Genomic DNA, 22,674 nt, shown 5'->3' with positions numbered 1-22,674 from the left:
TCCATTATGTTTTTATTGATTGATTCGGGCGATCAATGGCAGGGTATAGCCAGAGAGGGATAGCTGCCTGGTGCACCGGTAAAGCAGTACATGCAAACAGAAGCACTCTGTGGGGGGCATCTCAGAAAGAGGGTACACACACACACAGATATTTACCTGCCCGCCTCCAGGGGCACCTCCCAGTTGACTCCACCAATATTAGTCTCCCAAGAACGCAGAATCCGGCCCCCACCGGAGACAGTGATGGCATCTGAATGGGAGTTAAAAGCAGATGACTGAGCAAATGATAGCAGAAATGTCGCTAAATGCATGGAAGGGCAGAATTCAGTCAGACATCCACTCTCTCCCCTAACTATACACACACGATTTTGGAAACTACTTGAACATTACCATACTATCCTGCCCATACAGGATCCCCTGGCAAGCATCTCCACCAACCACCTCCCTGACAGTCCTGCCCCTAACTAATCACAGAACATAGCGCCCACTACAGCTCAGGGCCTGCCGAATACCTCCATTTCCTGCCACAAGCAAAAAAAAACATAATTATGACTGAACAACGTCATATTCATTGCATGCCTGAAGCACTCGCTACCTTTACCCCTTAACCCCTACACTTGCCATGCTCTCTCCCATTCAGAAATTTCAGCACATTAACACTGTGCACTGACACCTGCCCCAGTCCTTTGGCCTGCCACTAGCACAACCAAATACACCTGCGGCATAATCACTGCCCACCCACGACATGTCACACAAATAATTAACACTGGCATGCCAAACACACCAAAGCTATTCAAACCCACATGATAAATACACACAATACATGGCACAAGGGATGCTCACCTTTTCTCTTGCATCTGTACGCTTCGCACTTACAACTTCAGATTCACCTCTCATACCACACTCAACTTACACCCTTACATACTCTCCTGCATCAATGAGACCTTCACTCTGGCAAACCACCATGCTCTCTGCTCACCTCAACGGCAATTGAAGTACACTCACCCTGTCCATGGCTTAGCATGGCATCAATGGCTCCCTCTGCAGTTCCTTTGTCTACATGACGCCACACTAGCAGAAAAAAGGTTAAAAAATAATTAGAACACAGCTGTCTCAGTCACATTTCTAACAATCCCAAGGCACAAAGATGCCATAGTTACCTCAAATTGCCAATATATGGCAAAAAATGAGCCTGTCTCGGCTATCTCATAGCCAACCCATAGCTTAGGTTGCAAGTCTCTCGCAGCCAGCTACTGGTGCCATCAGGCAAGGGTTCCCATTAGTAAGCCATTTTCTTATGTAGTGATCAGCACCACATGGGCAGGGCCAATGGAATTATGTGATTGTGGGGCTGCACAGTTTTTTTGCATAGTTATGGATTTGCTGCATTTGCCAAATAATCCACCATCTGCTGCATAATATTGCAATAGTATTTATTTAGAGCCAACTTCCCCAGAGGAGGCACTGAAGCGCTTTTCGGCGAGTAGCACACTACTCCAGAACCCAAAGTGAATTAGTGGAGGATTAATACAGGGAAATAGAAGTTGCTATTTGGAGCGGTGGACATGTGAATCTGTTAGTTGAATAGAAAAGGGAAAAGTCTAGAAAGAAATTTTCCGGATACTTTGGAGAATATAGTAGTAAAATTAGGTTTGGGATGAGTCAGAGTGGAGGTGGAAGATATATTGAAAGAAAGAGGACACAGAATGAGAGTAGTGAATTGGAGAGAGTGGATTGCTTTTTCTACAGTATCAGTAAAGTAATAATAATATATATATATATATATATATATATATATATATATATATATATATATACACACACACACACACACACACACACACACACACACATACATACATACACACATTCCAACATGAAAAGGTACACATGTATATGGAAAATAATGCAGAGATATAAAATTGTATTATATAAAGTCCCATATGTACATGCATGATACAAATTTAGAAACTCAGAATTTCTAGTGTTGCTGTACATAAAATATATTTGATTAATTTTTGGGGTCATTTTTTTTACTTTATTTATATCTATTTTTTATTTTTCTCCAATATGTCAATAGTGAGGCCCTGTAGGAACCTGGCTCTGTATATACTATAGCAAAGTAAGGTATAGTGCGCACAGAGTCCAGTGGATACCTAAAGGCTAACAGAGGTAAAAGTAATAATACCTTACTTTCTATTTGTGGTAGTGTGGGCGAGCAGTAAGGCTTTATCAGAGGGTAGTGTTAAGCAATTATTGTACACACTCAGGCAAATAATGGTTTCAAATACTCAAAGACTGAACTCTGACCAATGGTTTGTATTAAAAATATCCCTTAGTTGTATTATATTTTTAGAACCAAGCAGGACTTGGTACATATAAATAGAATTGTGCTTTTCCAGACAGATTTGATCAACAAGCAAGCTGGAAGAGAATGACTATTGTTACAGGTTTGTGCAAAGATTCAATTACAGTTGAAAAGACGTTTGGATTACTTTTTAGATTACTTTTTCTACTCCGTGTGATATGCCTAGATATCACACTGGGTAATTTCCTAGATAATAGGCAAGTAAACCAATTTTATCAAAACACCATTTTTTATGTTTCCATACACAACAGCACCCACAACACAAAGATGTTTTACAGAGGAAAATAGTCAATGCAATCTTATATAGAAAAATTGGGTTATCGTTTTGCAGGCAAGTAAACAGCCTTGAGGGGTGAGGTTCAGGGGTTAGAACAAGGTTTCCCCCAGGGTCAAGGAGGCACTCAAAGAGCCTCCTCAGCGGCACTAGTGCAACCGGGTGCAGAGTGCCGAGGCCCAATGTTAGCCTCTGGGGCTAGGGGGACGTCGGTTGGTGGCTGTTCTCTGGCAGGCCACAAGGTTGAGGGAGCAACGCTCCTAGAGTTGAGCCCAGGGCAAAGGGGGATCCAAGTAAGCACACAAGGTGCACCCACAGCAGCACAGGGGAGGAATGTTTCACCCTAGTAATACAGTGATCCGACCCCACTTTATGACATATCTTCCATAATCAATTGGAGAGTCTATCAATGAGGACTCAAAATACCTCAATAAATAATAAAAATGTAGAGACTATGTACATAGTATGTATTGAAGAACTATTCACCAATGATTAATGTATCGCCTTTACCAAAAGTTTGTACATAGTTTTTTCATTTCCTTTTTTTAACATCTATGACATGGTAGGCACTGAATGAATGTGGGAGTATGCCTGAACTTCTATATATGTGACTATTGTAGAAATAGACAAATTGTGTTTACTAGAATGGATTAGGCAAAAAGAAAAAAAGTTTTGTACATATACATAATGATCCACAAGTTGCCTTTCTTTGGAAAGCACTCACAGCAAGAGTTTTCAAAGCGCAGGGACACCTTTAAATGAAAGACAAATTCAATCTTCTCGCATGCCTCTCCTGACGCGTTTCAGAGATAGACTCTTTCCTCAGAGGCCACATGCTCTGCAGTGATTGTTTCAAAACTTCACCAACTGATTATCCCCTCTTTAAGTATCAAGCCCATCCAGGCTTTTGAAATTTTGCATCACGGGAGTTGTTTCTGACCCACATGGGTTTAATTTATTTATTTATTTATTTTATTTATTTTGAAAGTTTTATATAGCGCGAACAGGATCTTTGCAGATATCAGAGATATCAGAATTTGCACTCCAACTCCCGTGATGCAACATTTCAAAAGCCAGGGTGGGCGGCGAGTGCTTTCCAAAGAAAGGCAACTTGTGGAACTTAATGTGTACGGCCCAGCCAGGTCGGGGATTGCACCTTTGCAGGATTCATGGCAAGTCCTGTGGCGCAAGATGATTTTGCGCTACCTTGGAACAGCAAGATGTGCTTTACTTGTAAATGTAAATGTAAAATTTTATTTATATCGCGCAGCAATCGCTCCAATGGAGCATCTAGACGCTACCTCCGGCAAATTACCAGATGACAAAGTGACTCAGAGTTGGACCAAAAACAAAGGCATGCATCAAACTAGAGTTCTGGCCATGCTATCTTGCAGTTTGAATATCCAAGTTTTTAATTCTTTGCGGAACTCTGTTTCTTTATCCAGAGTTCTCAGGGCAGGAGGCAGAGTATTCCAAGCCTTTGCACCCAGTACTGCCAGGGACTTTCCTCCACAGGTTTTTGAAATGAAACCTAGGAACCACCAAAGTATTGGAATTTAATGATCGTAGGCTTCTGGTTGGGCAGTATCTCTTGAATTTTTTCTGTAGATATAGTGGTCCTATTTTGTGCATTGCTCGAAATGTTATAATCAGAACTTTGAACAGGATCCTTTTTACAATGGGAAGCCAATGAAGAGCTTTTAATGCCCCTGAGGCGGACGATCTTTTTGGCCATTTTAGCACCAATCTGGCAGCGGCGCTTTGCACTAGCTGAAGCCTGTAAGTTACTTCTTTATTTGTGCCAGCATACAAACTGTTGCAATAATCTAAGCGCGACGTTACCAGCGCTACAGCAACAGTTTTCCTCGCCTCTAATGGGAGTACATCAAAGAATTTCCTCAGGCTTTTAATTAAGCCAAAGCACATTCCTGCCACTTTTATTGCCTGCTGCTTGAAGGCAAGATTGGAATCAAACGTGACCCCCAGGTTCCGAGCAACTATGGTGGTATGAGGCGGTATTTCTGCCCTTTCTGGCCACCAATGCCTGGGAATAAAGTCATTATTAGGGTCTAGCGGAATGATCTCTGTTTTTCCTGTATTACATTTTAGGTGATTCTTCCGCATCCAATCGAAGGTGGCAGTTAAACATTCCTTGAATGTTTCTTCCCATGACTGGTTGTCCCTATCCGTAACCAGTATTAACTGAGTATCATCGGCGTATGCTACTACATCTATGCCAAAGGATGATATTAGTTTAATCAGGGGCGCAGTGTAGACATTGAATAATGTCGGACTAAGGCTGGACCCCTGGGGTACTCCCGTCGTCTGATGTTTTTCCGTGGAGGTAAATTCCCCCAGGGTTACCACCTGTCTCCTGTTCCTTAGGTAATTTTCCAACCACTCTAGTACCGTCCCCTTCACGCCAGATGTTTTTAGCCGATCTAATAGGATGGCATGGGAGACCGTGTCGAAGGCCGCCGACATATCTAATAAAATCAGGACGGCCTTCTTTCCTTGGTCTAGGGCAGTACGAATGGTATCAGTCGTGTACAGTAGAGCCGATTCTGTTGAATGCTGGGCTCTAAACCCCGCCTGATTGGGATGCCATATCTCGTTGACTTCTAAGAACCTGGTCAGCTGTTTGTTAACCAGTGATTCAGCGATCTTACATAATGCTGGGAGAAGTGAGATAGGTCGCAGATTGGAAAGAGTCGCAGGGTCAGGAAGGGGTTTTTTCTGTAAGGGTTTCACTGCCGCAAGTTTCCATTCCAGTGGCACATTGGCCGTGGTAAGTGAATGATTTACGCTTTCGTTAATCATAGGGTTTACTTCATCTACCATGAGATGTAGGAGTCTTATGGGACAGTGGTCAAATGGGGATCCAAATTTTGTGGTTAAGATTGTCTGCCTTGTTTCTTCCAGACTAATTGGGTAGAAGGTTGCTAACTGGTTCATAATTTCATCAGCACTTCCACCTTCTCTACTGGGTTCCAGAGAGGGAATTTCAAAATCTTTGGTTAGACCCTGTACTTTGTCCTCAAAATAATCAGCTATATTTTCACATAGGTCTTTTGAGGGTGGAATTTCCTGTGTTAAAAATGTGGGTTTATTAAAATCATTTACAATGTTAAAAATACATTTTTGTTTGTTTTTTGCAGCGACTATGGCAGATTCGTAGAATTTCCTTTTTGTTGATTTAATTCGCGCATGGTAGGTGCTTATAGCCCTTTTATATTGACCCCGCTCTTCCATGCTATAGTTTTTTCTCCATCTGCGTTCTGCTCTACGGAGCTCCCCCTGTGCTATTTTTAATTCTTGATTGTACCATGGAGCTGATTTTTTCTTAGTATTCTGTTTTCGAGTCCTGTTTGGCCGACCTGTCCTATTTTTTAATTCAACCATCCATTCTCTGAAAGTGCTGGGGTCTGAGAACTCTGAGCCTGACACAGTAGGCTTACAATCCCTAGCCATCTCAATCAGATTTGGATTTGCCATTAAGGCCCTCCATTCTTGTAGGCCAGCCTGGTCGTACTTAACCTTATTATTACATTCCTTAGGGCTCTGAATAGGGAACATGAATGGTACTAGAGCATGGTCTGTCCATGTTTGCGGTATTGGGCAGTTTGTCTTAAGCGATTGCAGATTGGTGGCTTTAATAACAATAATAATAATAACAATAATAATAACAATAACAATAACAATAACAATAACAATAACAACAATAATAATAATAATAATAATAATTGCATTTATTGAGCGCACAGCTACCCGGAGGTTTCCCGGCGCTAAAACAAGCAGAAGGTAAACTAGGTGTGAGGGAAAACGGGCATGCATATTAAAAATTAAACAGCCAGGTCTTAATTCCTTTGCGGAATGTCAGGTAGCAGGTTTCAGATCGTAAAGTTTGAGGTAAAGAATTCCATAAAGAAGGTGCCAATAAAGCAAACGAGCGGCCGCCCATTTTAGCTTTGTTGACACGTGGGATCTGAAACTTGTTTTGTGTGGAAGATCTCAACGTACGGGAGGGGACATATTGCTGCACCAAAGAAGACAGATACTTCGGAGCTTTACCTGTCTTAATATGGTGCATTGTGCAAAGGGCTTTAAATTTTACTCGGGTCTCAATTCGCAGCCAATGTAGCTTGCGCAAATGGATGGCGGCCGAGGATCTAGCAGGTAAGTTACAGATAAGGCGAACTGCCATATTCTGAACCACCTGATATTTCTTTATTACCTCCTTGCAGGCGCCCAAGAGTAGAATGTTCCCGTAGTCCATACGTGAGGTGACAAGGGCCTGGACTACGGTCCTCAGGGTGTCAGCTGGAAGCATCCACGTGATTTTTCTCAGCCACCTGATGATGGTGGTACAGGTGGCAGAGACTTTTACAACATGTTGCTTCAGAGACAGCTGGTTGTCAAAGAGAACCCCAAGGTTGCGGGCTGTGACTGAAGGGGTGGGTAAAGGGCCCATCTGAGGAGGCCAATGTTGCGGGCCCCAGAGCGATGTATTTGGACCGAACAGGAGAAGCTCTGTTTTATCTCCATTTAATTTTAATTTAGGTCTGTACATCCAGTCAGATATATGTTTCAATCCAGACTGTAGGGAAGACGTAGGAAGATGTTTATTTGTGGAAAGTGAATAGACGATTTGTGTGTCGTCTGCGTAAGAATAGATTGTGAGGCCTGCTTGCTCTGCCAGGAAAGCAAGGGGTCTAACATAAAGATTGAAAAAAAGAGGGCTTAGAATAGACCCCTGGGGAACACCGTGGGGGGAAGAAAAGATAGAAGAAGCAGAAGTAGAAGAAAAGACTTGAAAAGTGCGATTAGAGAGAAAACTAGCAATCCAGGCCAGGGCAGGCCATCAATACCCACAGTCAAGGGCATGACCTGCGTCATGGGTAGCTTGCACTGTCCCAAACTCTTATGGGGGCAATTTTAATGAATGAACATTTGACTGAATAAAGATGGTATGCTGCTTATAATTACAAGTGTCCTTTGTTTCTGACCCACATGGGTTTAATTTGCACTCCAACTCCCGTGATGCAACATTTCAAAAGCCCGGATGGGCGTGATACTTAAAGAGGGGATAATCAGTTGGTGAAGTTTTGAAACAATCACAGCAGAGCATGTGGCCTCTGAGGAAAGAGTCTCTCTGATACGCGTCAGGCGAGGCATGAGAGAAGATTTTTTTGTCTTTCATTTAAAGGTGTCCCTGCGCTTTGAAAACTCTTGCTGTGAGTGCTTTCCAAAGAAAGGCAACTTGTGGAACTTAATATACATAATGACTATGTATTTATTAAAAAGGAACAATATTTTTGTATGAATAAATGTTTTTGATAAAGATAAGTATCTGGGTGTTAACATTTTGCTATTAATATTTTGAGGATCCACACATTTATGAGTATGTTTTTTCACACATGTTATTTATGCCCTGACTTAGGAAGTATTCTCATTCTCAGGGGTACCCTTATTTCTTGCAATTGTCAGCTCACAAAGGTGGCAAGCCTTTAAAGCTTCCCTCCCCTTTGTGGGCCCTGCCCATCCTGGGGGAGGAGGCTTGGCACCTCAACCCAGGATGTGCTTTATTTCAGGATCCCGAAAAGTGGGAGGCTCTCTGCCCTGGGATCCAAAAACATGTCTGGTGGTGGCAGCTGGTGAGCAGCCACTCAGCCAGGAAAGTACAGTTAGGTCAGTTTTCAAGGGGCATCTCTCAGATGCCCTTTGAGAGTATTTGGCATTAAATACCACGATGGCATCAGTGTGGGTTTAATGTGCTTAGAAGTTTGATATCAAATTTCTCAGATTTCAGTAAAGCCCTTACCTTGCTGAAGAGTTCGTAATGACAAACTCCCAGACCATATAGTCTTTATGGCTCTACTGGACTTACAATATCTAAGAATGGACGTAGAGACTGTAGGGGTACAAGGCTCATGCACAAGTACCCTCACCAGTAGTATAGTCACCCCAGCTAGAGGGGTGATTTCCTTATGCCATGGGTAGTGGTGTGTGGGCATGGCACACAAGAATGTGTGCATGTCGACTCTTCACTTTTTTCTGCACAAAAACACGCAGCCTGTAATGGCAGTGTGTGTGTGTGTTAATTTACAGCGGCTCTTAGGGTGGCAGAATATGTGCTGCAGTCCTTAGAGGCCTTCCCTGGTCACAGTGCCCTTGGTACCTATGATACCTTTTACAAGGGACTTGCATGTGGCAAGAGAGTTGCCAGTTGGGTTTGGAAAAGTACAGTTTTAGGGAATAAACATTGGCCCTGGGTACCTGATTAGCAGGAACCCAGGACACACATAGTCCAATAGCATCCACATCAGGCATAAAGGAGGGGGCAAGCATGCAAAAAAAAGGGCACTATCCAACAGGCACTTATAAATACACTTGTTATGGTCAAATGTACACATTGTGATATATAATATAAATAAAAGAGCCATAAGCATATAATCAAATAACTCCTATGTAAACTATGCAGTGGCATATATACATGTTAAGTATAAAGTAATATATATATTTTAACAGTAATATATACATTTGAAAATCAGACCTAAAAAAACCTGTATATTTTTCAACTATAAGCAGTGTATACATTTGTACAAATATATGCACATATCTAAATAAATACAAATGATCAAACTATGCATGTTTACATACACCAGCTTATGCGGAACATTTGTATTTTGGTATGGTGATCATGTAGAAACAGCGACCACTGTGCCCTCGGCCTGGTTGCCCCCACGCTCCCCGCCTGCTGCCTGCCTCCTACCTGCTGCCTGCCTGCTGCCTGCTGACGCCATTCCAGCCCGGCGCCCCAGCCGCCGCAGGGCCGCCCGACTCGATTTTCGCGCCGGTTTTTGCCGCGACCCCGCCCCCCGCCTGCTGATAGGACCACGCGCTCCCCGCCTCCCAGCTGACCCGCCCTCCCGGCTCCCTTCTTATGCCGCCCCCTCAGCGACCGCGCGCAGCGGGAGCGCCAACTGAGCGCCGAAGGTGCGCCAAAGGTAAGCCCGTCTGCGCCCGTCCGTGCCTGGACCGCGCCCAGTGCCAGCACCCCTGGCCCCCGCAGTTCCCAGCCCACCCGCCGGACGTACGACGCCGCCACCCTCATCGCACTCAACGACGGACGAGTCCCGGGATGCTACCGTGCCACCCCGAGACGCTCCCACGGACCCTTCTGCTGCACCGCCTGCAAGTTCACCTGCATCCGGACCTGCCTCGCACCAGCACCCGCCAAGACGAATACCAGCAGCAACCACCTCAAATGCATCCTGCTCAACACCCGCTCAGTCCACAGACATGCCATCGAACTCTGGAACCTCATCGACACCACTGCTCCTGACGTTGCCTTCCTCACGGAGACCTGGATGAACGCCTCTTCAGCGCCAGACATCGCCATCGCCATCCCAGAGGGCTACAAGATCATCCGGAGGGACCGCACCGCCAACCAGATAGGAGGAGGCATCGCCATCATCCACAGGGACACCATCCGCATCACGACCTACACCGACGACATCCTGACTACCGCCGAACACCTACACTTCCAGATCCACACCGACCCGAAGACCACCCTCAGAGGCACCCTGATCTACCGACCCCCGGGGACCACGCACACAATTCAGCGAATCATCGCCGACTTCGTCAGCCCGCATGCCCTCCCCTCCGCTGACTACATCCTCCTGGGGGACCTCAACTTCCACCTGGAGAACAACAACGACCGCAACACCACCACCCTGCTCGACAACCTCGGACTCAAGCAACTGGTGACCACCCCCACCCACCTCGCCGGACACACACTCGACGCCGTCTTCTCATCCAGCAAAGACATCGCCTTCAGCCACGCCACAGGACTCCACTGGACGGACCACAGCTGCGTCCACTTCACCTTCAGAAGAACGACGACCCTCCACCACCAGCAACAGGTCGCCCGCAGAAGCAAGATCACAGCCGACCAGCTCGCCGCTTCCCTGAGCCAGCACCCTCCCGCCAGCTCAGCGAACCCCAGCCAGGCCGCCGACAACCTCACGAAGTGGATCAGCAACTGCGCGGACGAACTCGCCCCACTGAGGACCCCGCCCAGCAGACCCGGCAGCAAGAAGGCCCCATGGTTCACCGACGAACTCAAGAGCTCCAAGAAGAACTGCCGAGCCCTCGAGAAAGCCTGGAGAAGGGAGCCAACACCGGACAAGATGACCACCCTCAAGCTTGCCACCCGGAAGCACCACCAACTGATCCGCGACACCAAGAAAACTGCATTCAAGGACCGGTTGGATAACAACGCACACAACAGCAAGGAACTCTTCAACATCGTGAAAGAGCTCTCCAACCCCAACGCCGGAAACAACGACATCACCCCATCGCAAGAACTCTGCAACTCCCTCGCCTCCTACTTCCACAACAAGATCGCGGACATACACAACAGCTTCAACACCCAACCAAAGAACGCCACGTCCAACTCGACCGAACCACCGCCCCCCACCACCACCCTCCGCGCCTGGACTCCGATCTGCACCGAAGAAACCGTCCGCATGATGAACTCCATCCACTCCGGATCTCCGACCGACCCCTGCCCTCACCACGTCTTCAACAAGGCCGACGCCGTCATCGCACCCCACCTGCGGGACATCATCAACACCTCCTTCACCACCGCCACCTTCCCTGAGAGCTGGAAGCATGCCGAACTCAGCGCTCTACTCAAGAAACCAACAGCGGACCCCACCGAACTCAAGAATTACCGCCCCATCTCGCTGCTCCCGTTCCCAGCCAAAGTCATCGAGAAGACCGTCAACAAGCAACTGGCCGCCTTCCTCGAGACGAACGGATCCCTCGACCCCTCACAGTCTGGCTTCCGAGCCAACCACAGCACCGAGACCGCCCTCATCGCTGCCACCGATGACATCCGAACCCTGATGGACAACGGAGAAACAGCGGCCCTCATCCTACTAGACCTCTCCGCGGCCTTCGACACCGTCTGCCGCCGCACCCTAGTGCAGCGCCTCAGCAACGTCGGAATCCAGGAGAAGGCGCTGGAATGGATCATCTCCTTCCTCGACGGAAGAACACAGAGAGTCCGTCTACCACCGTACAAGTCAGAGGCCACCGAAGGCATCTGCGGCGTCCCTCAAGGATCCTCGCTGAGCCCAACCCTCTTCAACGTCTACATGAGCCCCCTCGCGGCCATCGCACGCCAACACAACCTCAACATCATCTCCTACGCCGACGATACCCAGCTGATCCTCTCCCTGACTACGACCCCGCCGCCGCCAGAGCCAACCTTCACGAAGGAATGAAAGAGGTAGCCGAGTGGATGTCGACCAGCCGCCTGAAGCTGAACTCGGACAAGACGGAAGTCCTCATCCTGGGATCCTCGCCCTCTGCCTGGGACGACTCCTGGTGGCCCCCCTGCCCTGGGCACCGCACCCAAACCGACAGACCACGCACGCAACCTGGGCTTCATCCTGGACTCCTCCCTCTCCATGACCAAGCAAGTCAACGCCGTCTCCTCGTCATGCTTCAACACCCTGCGCATACTACGGAAGATCTTCCGGTGGATCCCCACCGAGACCAGGAAGACTGTCACCCAGGCACTCGTCACCAGCCGACTGGACTACGGCAACGCCCTCTACGCCGGAACCACCGCCAAGCTCCAGAAGAGACTCTAACGGATCCAGAACGCCTCAGCCAGACTCATCCTCGACATCCCACGACACAGCCACATTTCCGGACACCTAAGAGACCTGCACTGGCTCCCGGTCAACAAGAGAATCACCTTCCGTCTCCTTACCCACGCACACAAAGCTCTTCACGATCAAGGCCCGAGCTACCTCAACAACCGCATCAACTTCTACGCTCCCAAACGACACCTCCGATCAGCCAGTCACGCCCTCGCCGCCGTCCCCCGCATCCGAAGAACGACAACAGGAGGAAGGTCCTTCTCCTACCTGGCCGCCAAGACCTGGAACTCCCTCCCTCCCGACCTGCGCCTGACCCAAGACCACCTCGCCTTCAGGAAGAAGCTCAAGACCTGGCTGTTCGGGTAGTAGCAGCACCCCCCCCTAGCGCCTTGAGACCCTCCGGGTAAGTAGAGCGCTCTATAAATGCCTACGATTGATTGATTGATACTCTTGAGTAGTCTTCTGAAGATGATAGTTGTCCGTGAATCTTATGTTTGTGGGTAATTACTTCCATAGTTTGGCTGCTTGAATAGAGTAAGATGTACTAACCATGGTTTTGTTTCTTATAAGCAGGGGTTTTGAGGAGGGGTGCCAATCCGGAGCGGAGGTTCCTTTTTTGTATATATATGGTGATTTTATTCCTGATAAAAAGTGGTCCTGTTCCATGGTTTGGATGCATCTTCATGTATGCTGCTTGAAACTTATGGTGAGCTTGTTTATCATCAGGTCTTTGATGTACGACTGGGTGGTCAGTTGTGTGATACTGAATATGGACAATGTGTCAGCAATAAGGTTTATCAACCACCTGCGTGACAGAAATGGCAATGGAATTGATAGATTTGATTGTAGGACACAACATTTAGATTCAGGCGGAAAAGGGGGAAATATGCTCTCCTTGTTCTTTGGTCTGGGTCTTTCCTAATCTACTCAACAATAACAAATACAAACCAGAAATCGAACACCTGCACATGTCTATTCATTTTGTTAACACTTGACTGCCAAGTCTACAATAGAATGTTAAAGATGCAGTGGTGTAGTCTAAATAACTGCTCATCAGATAATGGGTGACCATTTGAACCTTTATTTATTTAAAGTTTTGTATAGGGCGAACATGACCCAGGTGGGTATCAGAGCGCTTTACACACGGTTTAGGTAGACAACGGAAAATGGCAAGGGGAAAAAAATCAGGGTAACAGTGGGACAATATACAACTGGGGCAAGATGAAATTAAGGTGGACTCCCGGTAGGGCAATATACATCAAGATCAAACAAAACAATATGACAGGCGACAATGGGTCGCAACCAACGAAATGTATACAGTAAGTAAGAGGCAAGAGGAGCACAGCATCTAGTTCAACGCATTGTTCATTAGTAGAGCTTAAACTACCCTTTTGAAGGTAAGTGTAGGGGCGATGCCAGAGAATGTCCGATTGTAGGTTTTAAGCTTATTAAATTTCTTAGGCTTAAGCAGCAGTGTGCCGGTGCTCCTTGTGGACCTGGAGCCACCAGACACTTCCAGCTTATTTGTTAGGTAGAGTGGGGTGTTGAAGTGCAGTGCTCTATGGATCATAAAAGCGATCTTTAGTTGGATCCTTGCTACAAAGGGAAGCCAATTGAGCGATTTCAGGTCTAGTGCAATGCAGTTGGACTTCTTAGAACCCGTGAGGAGTCTAGTAGCAGCATTCAGAGATGCTCTGATAGGGGCTATACTGAGTTTCGGCAGTTTGCAAAGAGTTGCACTGCCGTATTCTAGCCTAGAGATGACAAGTGCTTGCACCGCCACTTTAAAGTCATCATGGGGAATGTAGGGTTTGAGTTTTCTTAGGATGCTAAGTTAGAAGTTTGCTCCTTTGATCGATGATAGGATGTGGTCTTGCATGTTAAGGTTTTTGTCTAGCACAACTCCCAGTGATTTAGTGGAGTCAATGATGTGAGGTTAGTAGTTGAGGGCGGGGAGGTTACCGAGAAATTTCACCACAGTGGGGGTTTGCCTAGCTGGTGCAATGTAGAGGAATTCCGTCTTGAGGGCGTTTAATTTGAGATGGTTGGAGGTTAGCCTTTGTAATTTTATTATCGTTAACTGAAGCTGGAAGAGTCATTAATAAACCAAATGTCTTTTGAAGTGTTTATAATAATATTAATGCTATAATAAAAATTAATTGATTGCGCTGCCACTTGTAATATGTAATGAAACATATCTGATATGCTGTAGTATAAGGATAGTGTTTTAATGGCAAAAATGTAAACAAATATGGCTTTGCAAAGGCTACTCACAAAGATCACCAGTCCTTGTATTTAATGCAGCAATCACGTTATTTTCGGTGGCTACGATTAGCTTCTTAGCACCAAGGGACGACTCTAGAGATGCAAACTTCAGTTTTCCAACATACTGCTGCCTCCTGAGGTAGTGAGAAGAAATGGTTAGATGGGCATTAAATATAGCAGTTTCCTAAGAACATGGAAAGGGTCAGAAAAGCAATCATCCAACAGCGAAAATAAGGATAAGAAGGTAACATATTGCTGCCTCCTACAGACATACATAGAAATTAGAATAGATACATTACAAATGTCTACCACACGAGGAAAGGGAATGCAAGAAGAATGGCAGAAGAGCAAAACCGATTTCCCAAGAATTGTACAAACTGGATCAAAGCAGAAGAGCTTACTGATATTTCTCTAGTTGGGAATAGAAAGGGTGAGAGAAATATCTTTCTGCTCATGCCTCCAAGCACACTTTCACTATCAGTGATGAACTAAGGTTAATAGGATGTATCACACCAGTGCCTACTCTGGACTGACTTAGAAAGAGTGACAAAGTCATGGAACACTGCTTCTTCTCGAGGACAGAGGCTGAAAAGGGTACAACCAGGGTCGGATTGTGAAGGCAGGCAGTCAGGAATTGACCGGTGCTTTTGGGACACCTGTGTGCCGATTTTTTGGGACCTCTGTAAACAGGGACAGTCCCCGCCAGGCCTCTGTAATGCGGAGTCAGCATCACAGGTTCTGGCCTGACTGATGTAATATTAGACTGGGGGCCTCGTGTTGCTCTGGCCTTTAGGGCATTCTCGCCTCGGCCCAGTGCCTCGTAGGGCCTGCCTGGCCAGAAGCAGTGTCATCCCCTGCTGGGCCATGGTCTTCAGGTTATGGGGAAGGGTGCGACTATGCAGGAGCCTCAGTAGGGGGGCCGAGGGAGAAGGTGATTTTGTGGCCGTAGGGCCATTCTCACCTCAGGCTTTGGTGGGCTGGGACAGGGTAGGAGAAGTGGCCAAGACACCACAGCACCAGTGTCTTTTAGACCTTGGATATAGAATTACGGTCAGTCCTGAAGTGCTGTACAAAACGTGTGCCTACAGAAGTACAGAAAGCACTGCGTGGACCAATGTAGGTGCTTTTTTTCGAGCATTTACAACAAGATATTAAATAAATGAACAGTGCAATACGTGAAGATGTCACAGACGCCTAAAGTAAGTACACTTGTGGTAAAAAACCACATGGGCCCCTGATTGGGGGTAACTAAAGCTGAATTAAGTAGAGTATTATATCAAGAACTGAATGTCACCTGAAAACCGTGACCCAAAAGACAAGCTTCATAGATCTAATGATCAGAGGCTCCAATGCTGTCAGACAGGAAAGATGTTATGCAGCCATAGAAAGGGGTTTCTGAACCAGTGTGGCTCTAGAAGCTTTAAAATATTTAATTTACATTTCTCAAAAAAGTAGTCTAATGAGACTAACCAGATGGTGATTGATGAAAGGAACAATCTGGGATTGTGGGCCACTTTTTAGGTCTCGCCTACGCAGCGCGTGCATGCGCTGCTTAGAAGAGAGGCATTTAGCGATCAGCACAGCTTTGGGGGCAAAAACGTGCACGCGTTGCATTGATTGCAATGGCAGCGCCTGCACTTCTGGCGATTCCCTTGCGGGAGCGTGCGGCACCATATGGTCGCAATCATCGCGCCTTGCTGCACACTCCCGCAGGAGAATCACGCAGGCCCTCCTCCCCTGCTACCGCGCGAGGCGCACGTTTGGGCTGGTTAGGATTCCAGTCTATTTTTTTTGTACAAAAAAAGCAATCCTATGTAACTATTTCAAGGGCGAGCGCTAATATTTTGTTAGATCATCTTTCTTAGCACCCTATAAAATACAGATGGTCAGAAAATCTACAACATGCGTTGTTAAAGAAAGGTCAGTGAGGAAAAAAAACATGGAGAAATAATATCCAGTCCGCTTTCGAGGGCTTATTTTTCAGCTATTACACACAATAACGTAATGCATTGTATAAAAAAAACTTACCTTTCAAGTAGGCTTGAACGAGATCTGCAACTGGCAAAAATATTGAGAAAATCTGCTGTATACTTGGGGTTAGCAACTTTGCAATGGCAAATATGCGTCTTCTGATTGGATAGATTGACAGCGTCTTTACTGTCTGCACTATCTCCCTTCTCGCCCCCTTTCTGCAGCCTGCGAAAGTGTTATGTGCCACTTTATACTTGTTAACACTTGACAATGCAAACACTAACAGAGCAAAGGTCTGAGTTTGTTTGAGCGCTGTAAAGAGCCTCCCTCGTATGGTTTAGTGCTCTTGTCCGCATGCGTTGCAACATTATCAACAATACGTTTTCAGCGAATAGCTTAAAATGTAAGTTTTAAATCGAAGCAAAAGTGTCACGCAAAAAAAAAAAAGACTTATTTTATGGTGGAAATTGGGCTGACGATTAAAAAATAAATATAACATAGCCACGCCAAATATTAAATGTATGGCTTTTAAAAGGGTCAATGTTTTTTCTGTTTACATTTTAAACGATAATCGATAAAGTCCATAACCTGACACTAGAGCAAAAATAATTTACTTTAAATGGGTACGAGTTAAGCGCCTTGAACAGTTTCCCCCCTACAATTCACTGTTTAGTACCCCTCCCCCACCCACCAACGTTTACAGATCTAATCCAACCACAATGGCCTCTGAACAAAATGGCTGGAACATGGTGTTTTTGTGGAACACCTCATGCTCCCTTCCCACTTTCCCCAAGAATCTAAAAAGCATAATTAAAATAAGCATTCAATAGGAAGTAATGCATGTAGCCACTCAAATGTGATAAAATGTTTAAAATGCCATCAACGTGCAGAAATTGCCCTAGGGGCAACTGGTGATTTGCCAAGCTGCGCAAATTAAATGGACTGCTTTACATATGTATGGAGACTTTCACCCCTCCTGGCTGGCTTTTCAATTAAGTAAGCTGCGCCATATGATGCCCCGAACTGGATCAGCATCACTCAGCGCCACCACAGCATCACTATGCGCCACCACAGCATCACTAAATGCTACCACAGCATCACTCAGGGCCAGCACAGCATCACTCAGGGCCAGCACAGCATCACTATATGCTACCACAAAATCACTCTGCAGAGCCACAGCATCAATCAGCATCACCACAGCAACACTCAAGGCCAGTACAGCATCACTCAACGCCACCAGAGCATAACTCAGGGCCAGCACAGCGTCGCTCAGTAATTCTTACACTTTTTTATTACAACTTCTCAGCATGCTGCATAGCAGCCACACTTCTCTACTGCACAGCTTAGAAACGTTGGCAAAGTCAATAGCTCTACCTAAACACTTATAAAGCCCCCCAATGCATAGCCGATAGGTCTCGCCTTTAGGACATTATGAGTGTTTAGTTATCAGCACAATATCCTTGATTAAACAATATCAAGTGTTGCATGGCAAAACACTTATAAGGTCCCAAAAGCAAGACATATTGGCTATGCCAATGCTTGTTTTTAATGAGTGCCCGAGACAAATTGATATCCCAATCCAACCCTGGGTACAACCTACTACTGCTTCCCAAGAAGGGCGCAGAAAGGATAAGAAAGGCACAACATACTACTGTTTGGGAGCTGGGCACAAATGAAAAGAAGTGGATACAGAATACAGCTCCATCATCAGGCGATCACAAAAACGGAGAAATGGACATAACAGGAAATATTACCTTTAACCCCTTAGTCCCTTTCAATTTGCAAACTGACTGTGCCACAGGAAGTCCAGAAGAAAACAAATCACTAAAAAGAGCACTTTCACTTTGAAAGCATTTGTTCTGCTCTAAGTGTACATATTCTTCTATGCACATGAGCCACAAACACACGTCACCAACTGCTGCATCTATTTTGAAGTACGTCATTTTCCTAGCTGTCCAAGCAAAAATGTTGGAGGCTACACTGACAAGTGTGTATGCCAGAGCCCCTAGGACAAGTATGTGATGGCCTATTGTATCAACCAGTCTCCTCCTTACTTCTTATATAAATTAAGTCACAGAGAAACTAACTTTACCCAAGTAGGAAAGTACATTCTTCAAAAGAATAAGACATCACAGCAGTCTCTTTAGCCAGATCTGTGCATATTATAATCTCCCACCTGTGTATTATGCCTAAAAAGTGGTCAAATATGCAGTTACTTTACACAAACTACAGAGCCCAACTCAATTGCATCAATATAAGAACTATACTGTCGACCTAAGGCGAAAAGAATCCTTTTGCTTTAATCCCTTCGCTGCTTCTGACGTCCAACGGCCGTCGTGCGAACTACCTCCGTAGTGATGCACACGTCCGTTGGCCGTCACGACCCCGTCCACTGCGCTAAACTACAGCGACGGAATTGCCGCAACGGTAAAGCGGTTAAATAACTCTTACCCACCAGGGGTACCCTTTGGTGGCATGCTTCATCATAAAGTTCCTTCCCGTTCTGTTGCAGAACAGGGCGTGCTACCGTCTATAAGATGCACTGTAGCACTTTGTTGGAAAAGGAATAGGTAGAGAGTGGGGCTAGGGTAACTCTTCCAAAATACCCGTCTGCTAGCCTGAACATTTCAATCTGGGCACCAGCCAATATGATTAAAAACAGGAAAAGTTAGGAAGTCCTGTGGCTCTAATTACCCCTGCATCCTCTTAGGGTCAACAGGTTTCTGGCACTTATGTTCCCACATGCATGTGGCTTTCGTCAGGACCGATTATACTACCACAATCAACACCTATTCCCTACTGTGGACTTAACTGGTGAATTTACCATACACACATCAATCACACCTAAACAACCTACTTGGTGTCTATAAATGGGTATATTTTAATCCCTTCGCTGGGGGGGGTTTAACCTCCTGTGCGGGGGTGAGGGGGCCGCACGCAGCCCATGCTGTTGACGAGCTCAGCTCGTCATGGAGTACAGCAGAACTGTCCTCATGACGAGCTGAGCTCGTCACGGCCGCACCCGTTTTTGGAACGTTCAGCACAGCGGGGAAATTAGCCCCGCGTGCGAACGTTCCAACGGCCGTGACGAGCTCAGCTCGTCACGAGTGCAGCTCCACTGTACTCCATGACGAGCTGAGCTCGTCAGCAGCATGGATGGAGTTAAGGCACATTATAGTGCTCCATAGGTACACGGAGGTTCCCGCCTGGCCTCCTCGCATAAAAGACCTTTGTCCGTGGCTGCATCTATTAAGTGCCTTAATATATACCCATTTACAGACACCAAGTAGGTGGTTTAGGTGTGCTTCGCAATTGTATGGTAAATTCACCATTTACATCAGCATTATGGAATAGGAGTAGATTGTGGTAGTTAATCGGTCCTGATGAAAGTCAAAAGAATTTGAGAACATAAGTAGCAGAAACATGTTGATCCTAAGAGGAAGTAGAGGTAAATAGAGACCCAGACCTTCCTAACTTTTCTCGTTATTAACCATACAGGCTAGTGCATAGATTAAAACCTTAAGCCTAACAAGCAGGAATTATTTCTTTTTTTATGAGTAACCCTTCCTACACTCACTACCATATTATTTTTCCAACAAAGTGTTCCTGTGCATCTCATAGGTTGTAGCACACCACGTTCCGCAACGGAATGGGAAGAACTCTATGATGAAGCATGCCGTCAAGGCCTCTGGTAGGTGAGAGTTCTTAAAGCAAAAGGATTCTTTTCACTTTAGGTCGACGGGAGGGTTCTTGTATTGTATTGTATTTGCATTTATATAGCACTTACTACCCTTGACGAGGCGTCGAAGAGCTTTTTCAGCAAGTAGCTTGCTACTCCGGAACCCATAAAGGATTAGTGGTGAATTAGTATAGTGAAATATGAAAGTAATACGAGTCGCTGATATGTTAGTTATTTGGATTCAGAAGGATAGTGGAGGAATAGAAGAGGGAAAAATTTTTGCATTCATATAGCACTTGCTACTCCTGATGGGGTGCTAAAGTGCTTGATCCAAGCAAGTTGGGCTCAATAGTGTGTGTAAAGTTATGTGTTAGAGCTACAGCACCACTTCATTGCCCTTAATTTGTTTATCCGAAGATGCAATAACACAGTTCATTCAATATAAAAATCATTCTGCTTTAATCAGGCCATTACAACATATAGAAGATAGTGCCATCTTACATAAACAACTGCCTAAACTAAGTTTCCCTGACCACGAACTGCGTAGATTGTTTTCGCACACATACACACACTTTCCTTAAAAACATGTACAGAAGGCTGGGAAGGCTTAAGCTATAAGGAACGAACCAGCCTATCTAGCTGAGAAGAAATGCAAAAATTACGACGTGATGCTCACCTCGGTCCTTTAAGACTGCTAGCTTGGAGTAACTATATAGGATGTTTTTGAGGTAAAAAACTCGAAATTCGGTCTATGCTCTCAAACTGGCCTTATCACCACCAACTACAACTAATACTTAATAGATACATATCTTTGGAGAGTTTTATGGGGGAACCATTTCAAAATATTTGTGTTTTACTTTACGTTCAGTAGTAAGATTCCTAAATGTTTTTTAATTCTTGTGTCTTCCATTACTTTCACTTGTGTAATTTGCATCAACGGTTTGTAGTGCTCCTTAGGAGGACAATATCAAATCTAATAATTTCTTACAGATGTAACCAGCAGACCCAGTTTCTAAATGTTATTTGCAGACATCCAGAATTGTAGCACAGCATGTGCTGATTAACAGGACAGATGGGTTTAGGTTTGGAACTTGTGAGAGCAAACACTACAACTACTGGCATCCCCATTTTTTCTTACTCTGTTACCATATTCTCTCCGGGGTGGACTTCGGTGCCCTCAGAGCTCCATTGCGGGTCAGCGTGCATTTCACCGTGAAAATGCTTAATGAGCTAAAACAACTGAGAGAAACACGCAAGGCCATTCAGAAACTTACGTGAGAATGGTGGCCCAGCTTTCAAAAGCCACGAGAAGCACGTTTGCTGCAGTAGCTTCAGCTGGCTGATAAGCAGATATCCACAAAGCCAGGTCCATAGTCCATAAGCCTCTGCTCATGGCAGTCAAGTCAAGTCAAGTTTAAATTTGTATAGCGCACTACTCACCCAGAGGGTCTCAAGGCGCTTGAGGGAGGGGGGAGCTTTACTTATCAAATATCCAATTTTTTAGTTGTTTTCTGAAGGAGAGGTGGTTCTGTGTGAGGCGGAGGTGGGTGGGGAGGGAATTCCAGGTCTTGGCCGCTAAGTAGAAGAAGGATCTTCCTCCCATGGTGGCTCTTTGGATGCGTGGAATTGTGGCGAGGGCTTGATTGGACGATCGAAGTTGGCGGGTGGGGGTGTAGAAGGACTGGCGCGTGTTAAGGTATTCGGGTCCTAGGTCGTAGAGGGCTTTGTGTGCGTGGGTGAGGAGGCGGAATGTTATTCTCTTGTTGACGGGGAGCCAGTGGAGGTCTTTCAGGTGACCGGAAATGTGAGCTTGGTGGGGGGGATGTCTAGGATGAGTCTGGCTGAGGCGTTTTGGATGCATTGGAGTTTTGTCTGTAGTTTGGCTGTGGTTCCGGCGTAGAGGGTGTTTCCGTAGTCTAGTCGGCTTGTGCCCAGTGCATGGGTGACCGTTTTTCTTGTTTCAGTGGGGATCCAACAAAAGATTTTGTTGAGCATACGTAGAATGTTGAAGCATGATGATGAAACGGCGTTGACTTGTCTGGTCATCGAGAGGGAGGAGTCCAGGATGAAGCCCAGGTTACATGCGTGGTCCGTTGCTATGGGTGCGGTTCCCAGGGCCGGTGGCCACCATGAGTCGTCCCAGGCGGAGGAGGATGATCCTAAGATGAGGACTTCCGTTTTGTCCGAGTTTAGTTTTAAACGGCTGTTCTTCATCCACTCGCCTACTTCTTTCATCCCTTCGTGTAGGTTGGTTTTGGAGGTGTTTGGTTCTTTGGTGAGGGATAGGATCAGCTAAGTGTCATCTGCGTAGGAGATAATGTTGAGGTTGTGTTGGCGCGCAATGGATGCGAGGGGACTCATGTATACGTTGAAGAGGGTGGGACTGAGTGAAGATCCTTGGGGTACGCCGCAGATGACTTCGGTGGCCTCTGATCTAAAA

General features: G+C 45.9%; 1 protein-coding gene across 1 annotated transcript in view; it reads right to left on the bottom strand.

The window, feature by feature from the left end:
• Window positions 1-22,674, bottom strand: part of EMC1 (ER membrane protein complex subunit 1) — a 307,425-nt gene that overhangs the window by 277,834 nt on the left and 6,917 nt on the right. Inside the window, exons 2-4 of the mRNA XM_086921577.1 lie at window positions 14,594-14,718; window positions 1,006-1,071; window positions 157-250 (exon numbers count right to left, since the gene is read on the bottom strand). Coding sequence (XP_086777703.1) covers window positions 157-250; window positions 1,006-1,071; window positions 14,594-14,718 — 285 coding nt within the window. The remainder of the gene's footprint in view (window positions 1-156; window positions 251-1,005; window positions 1,072-14,593; window positions 14,719-22,674) is intronic.

The sequence above is a fragment of the Lissotriton vulgaris genome, chromosome 5 (assembly GCF_964263255.1).
Source record: "Lissotriton vulgaris chromosome 5, aLisVul1.2, whole genome shotgun sequence".
NCBI classification, from domain to species: Eukaryota; Metazoa; Chordata; class Amphibia; order Caudata; family Salamandridae; genus Lissotriton; species Lissotriton vulgaris.
This window is presented reverse-complemented; position numbering and strand designations above follow the sequence as displayed.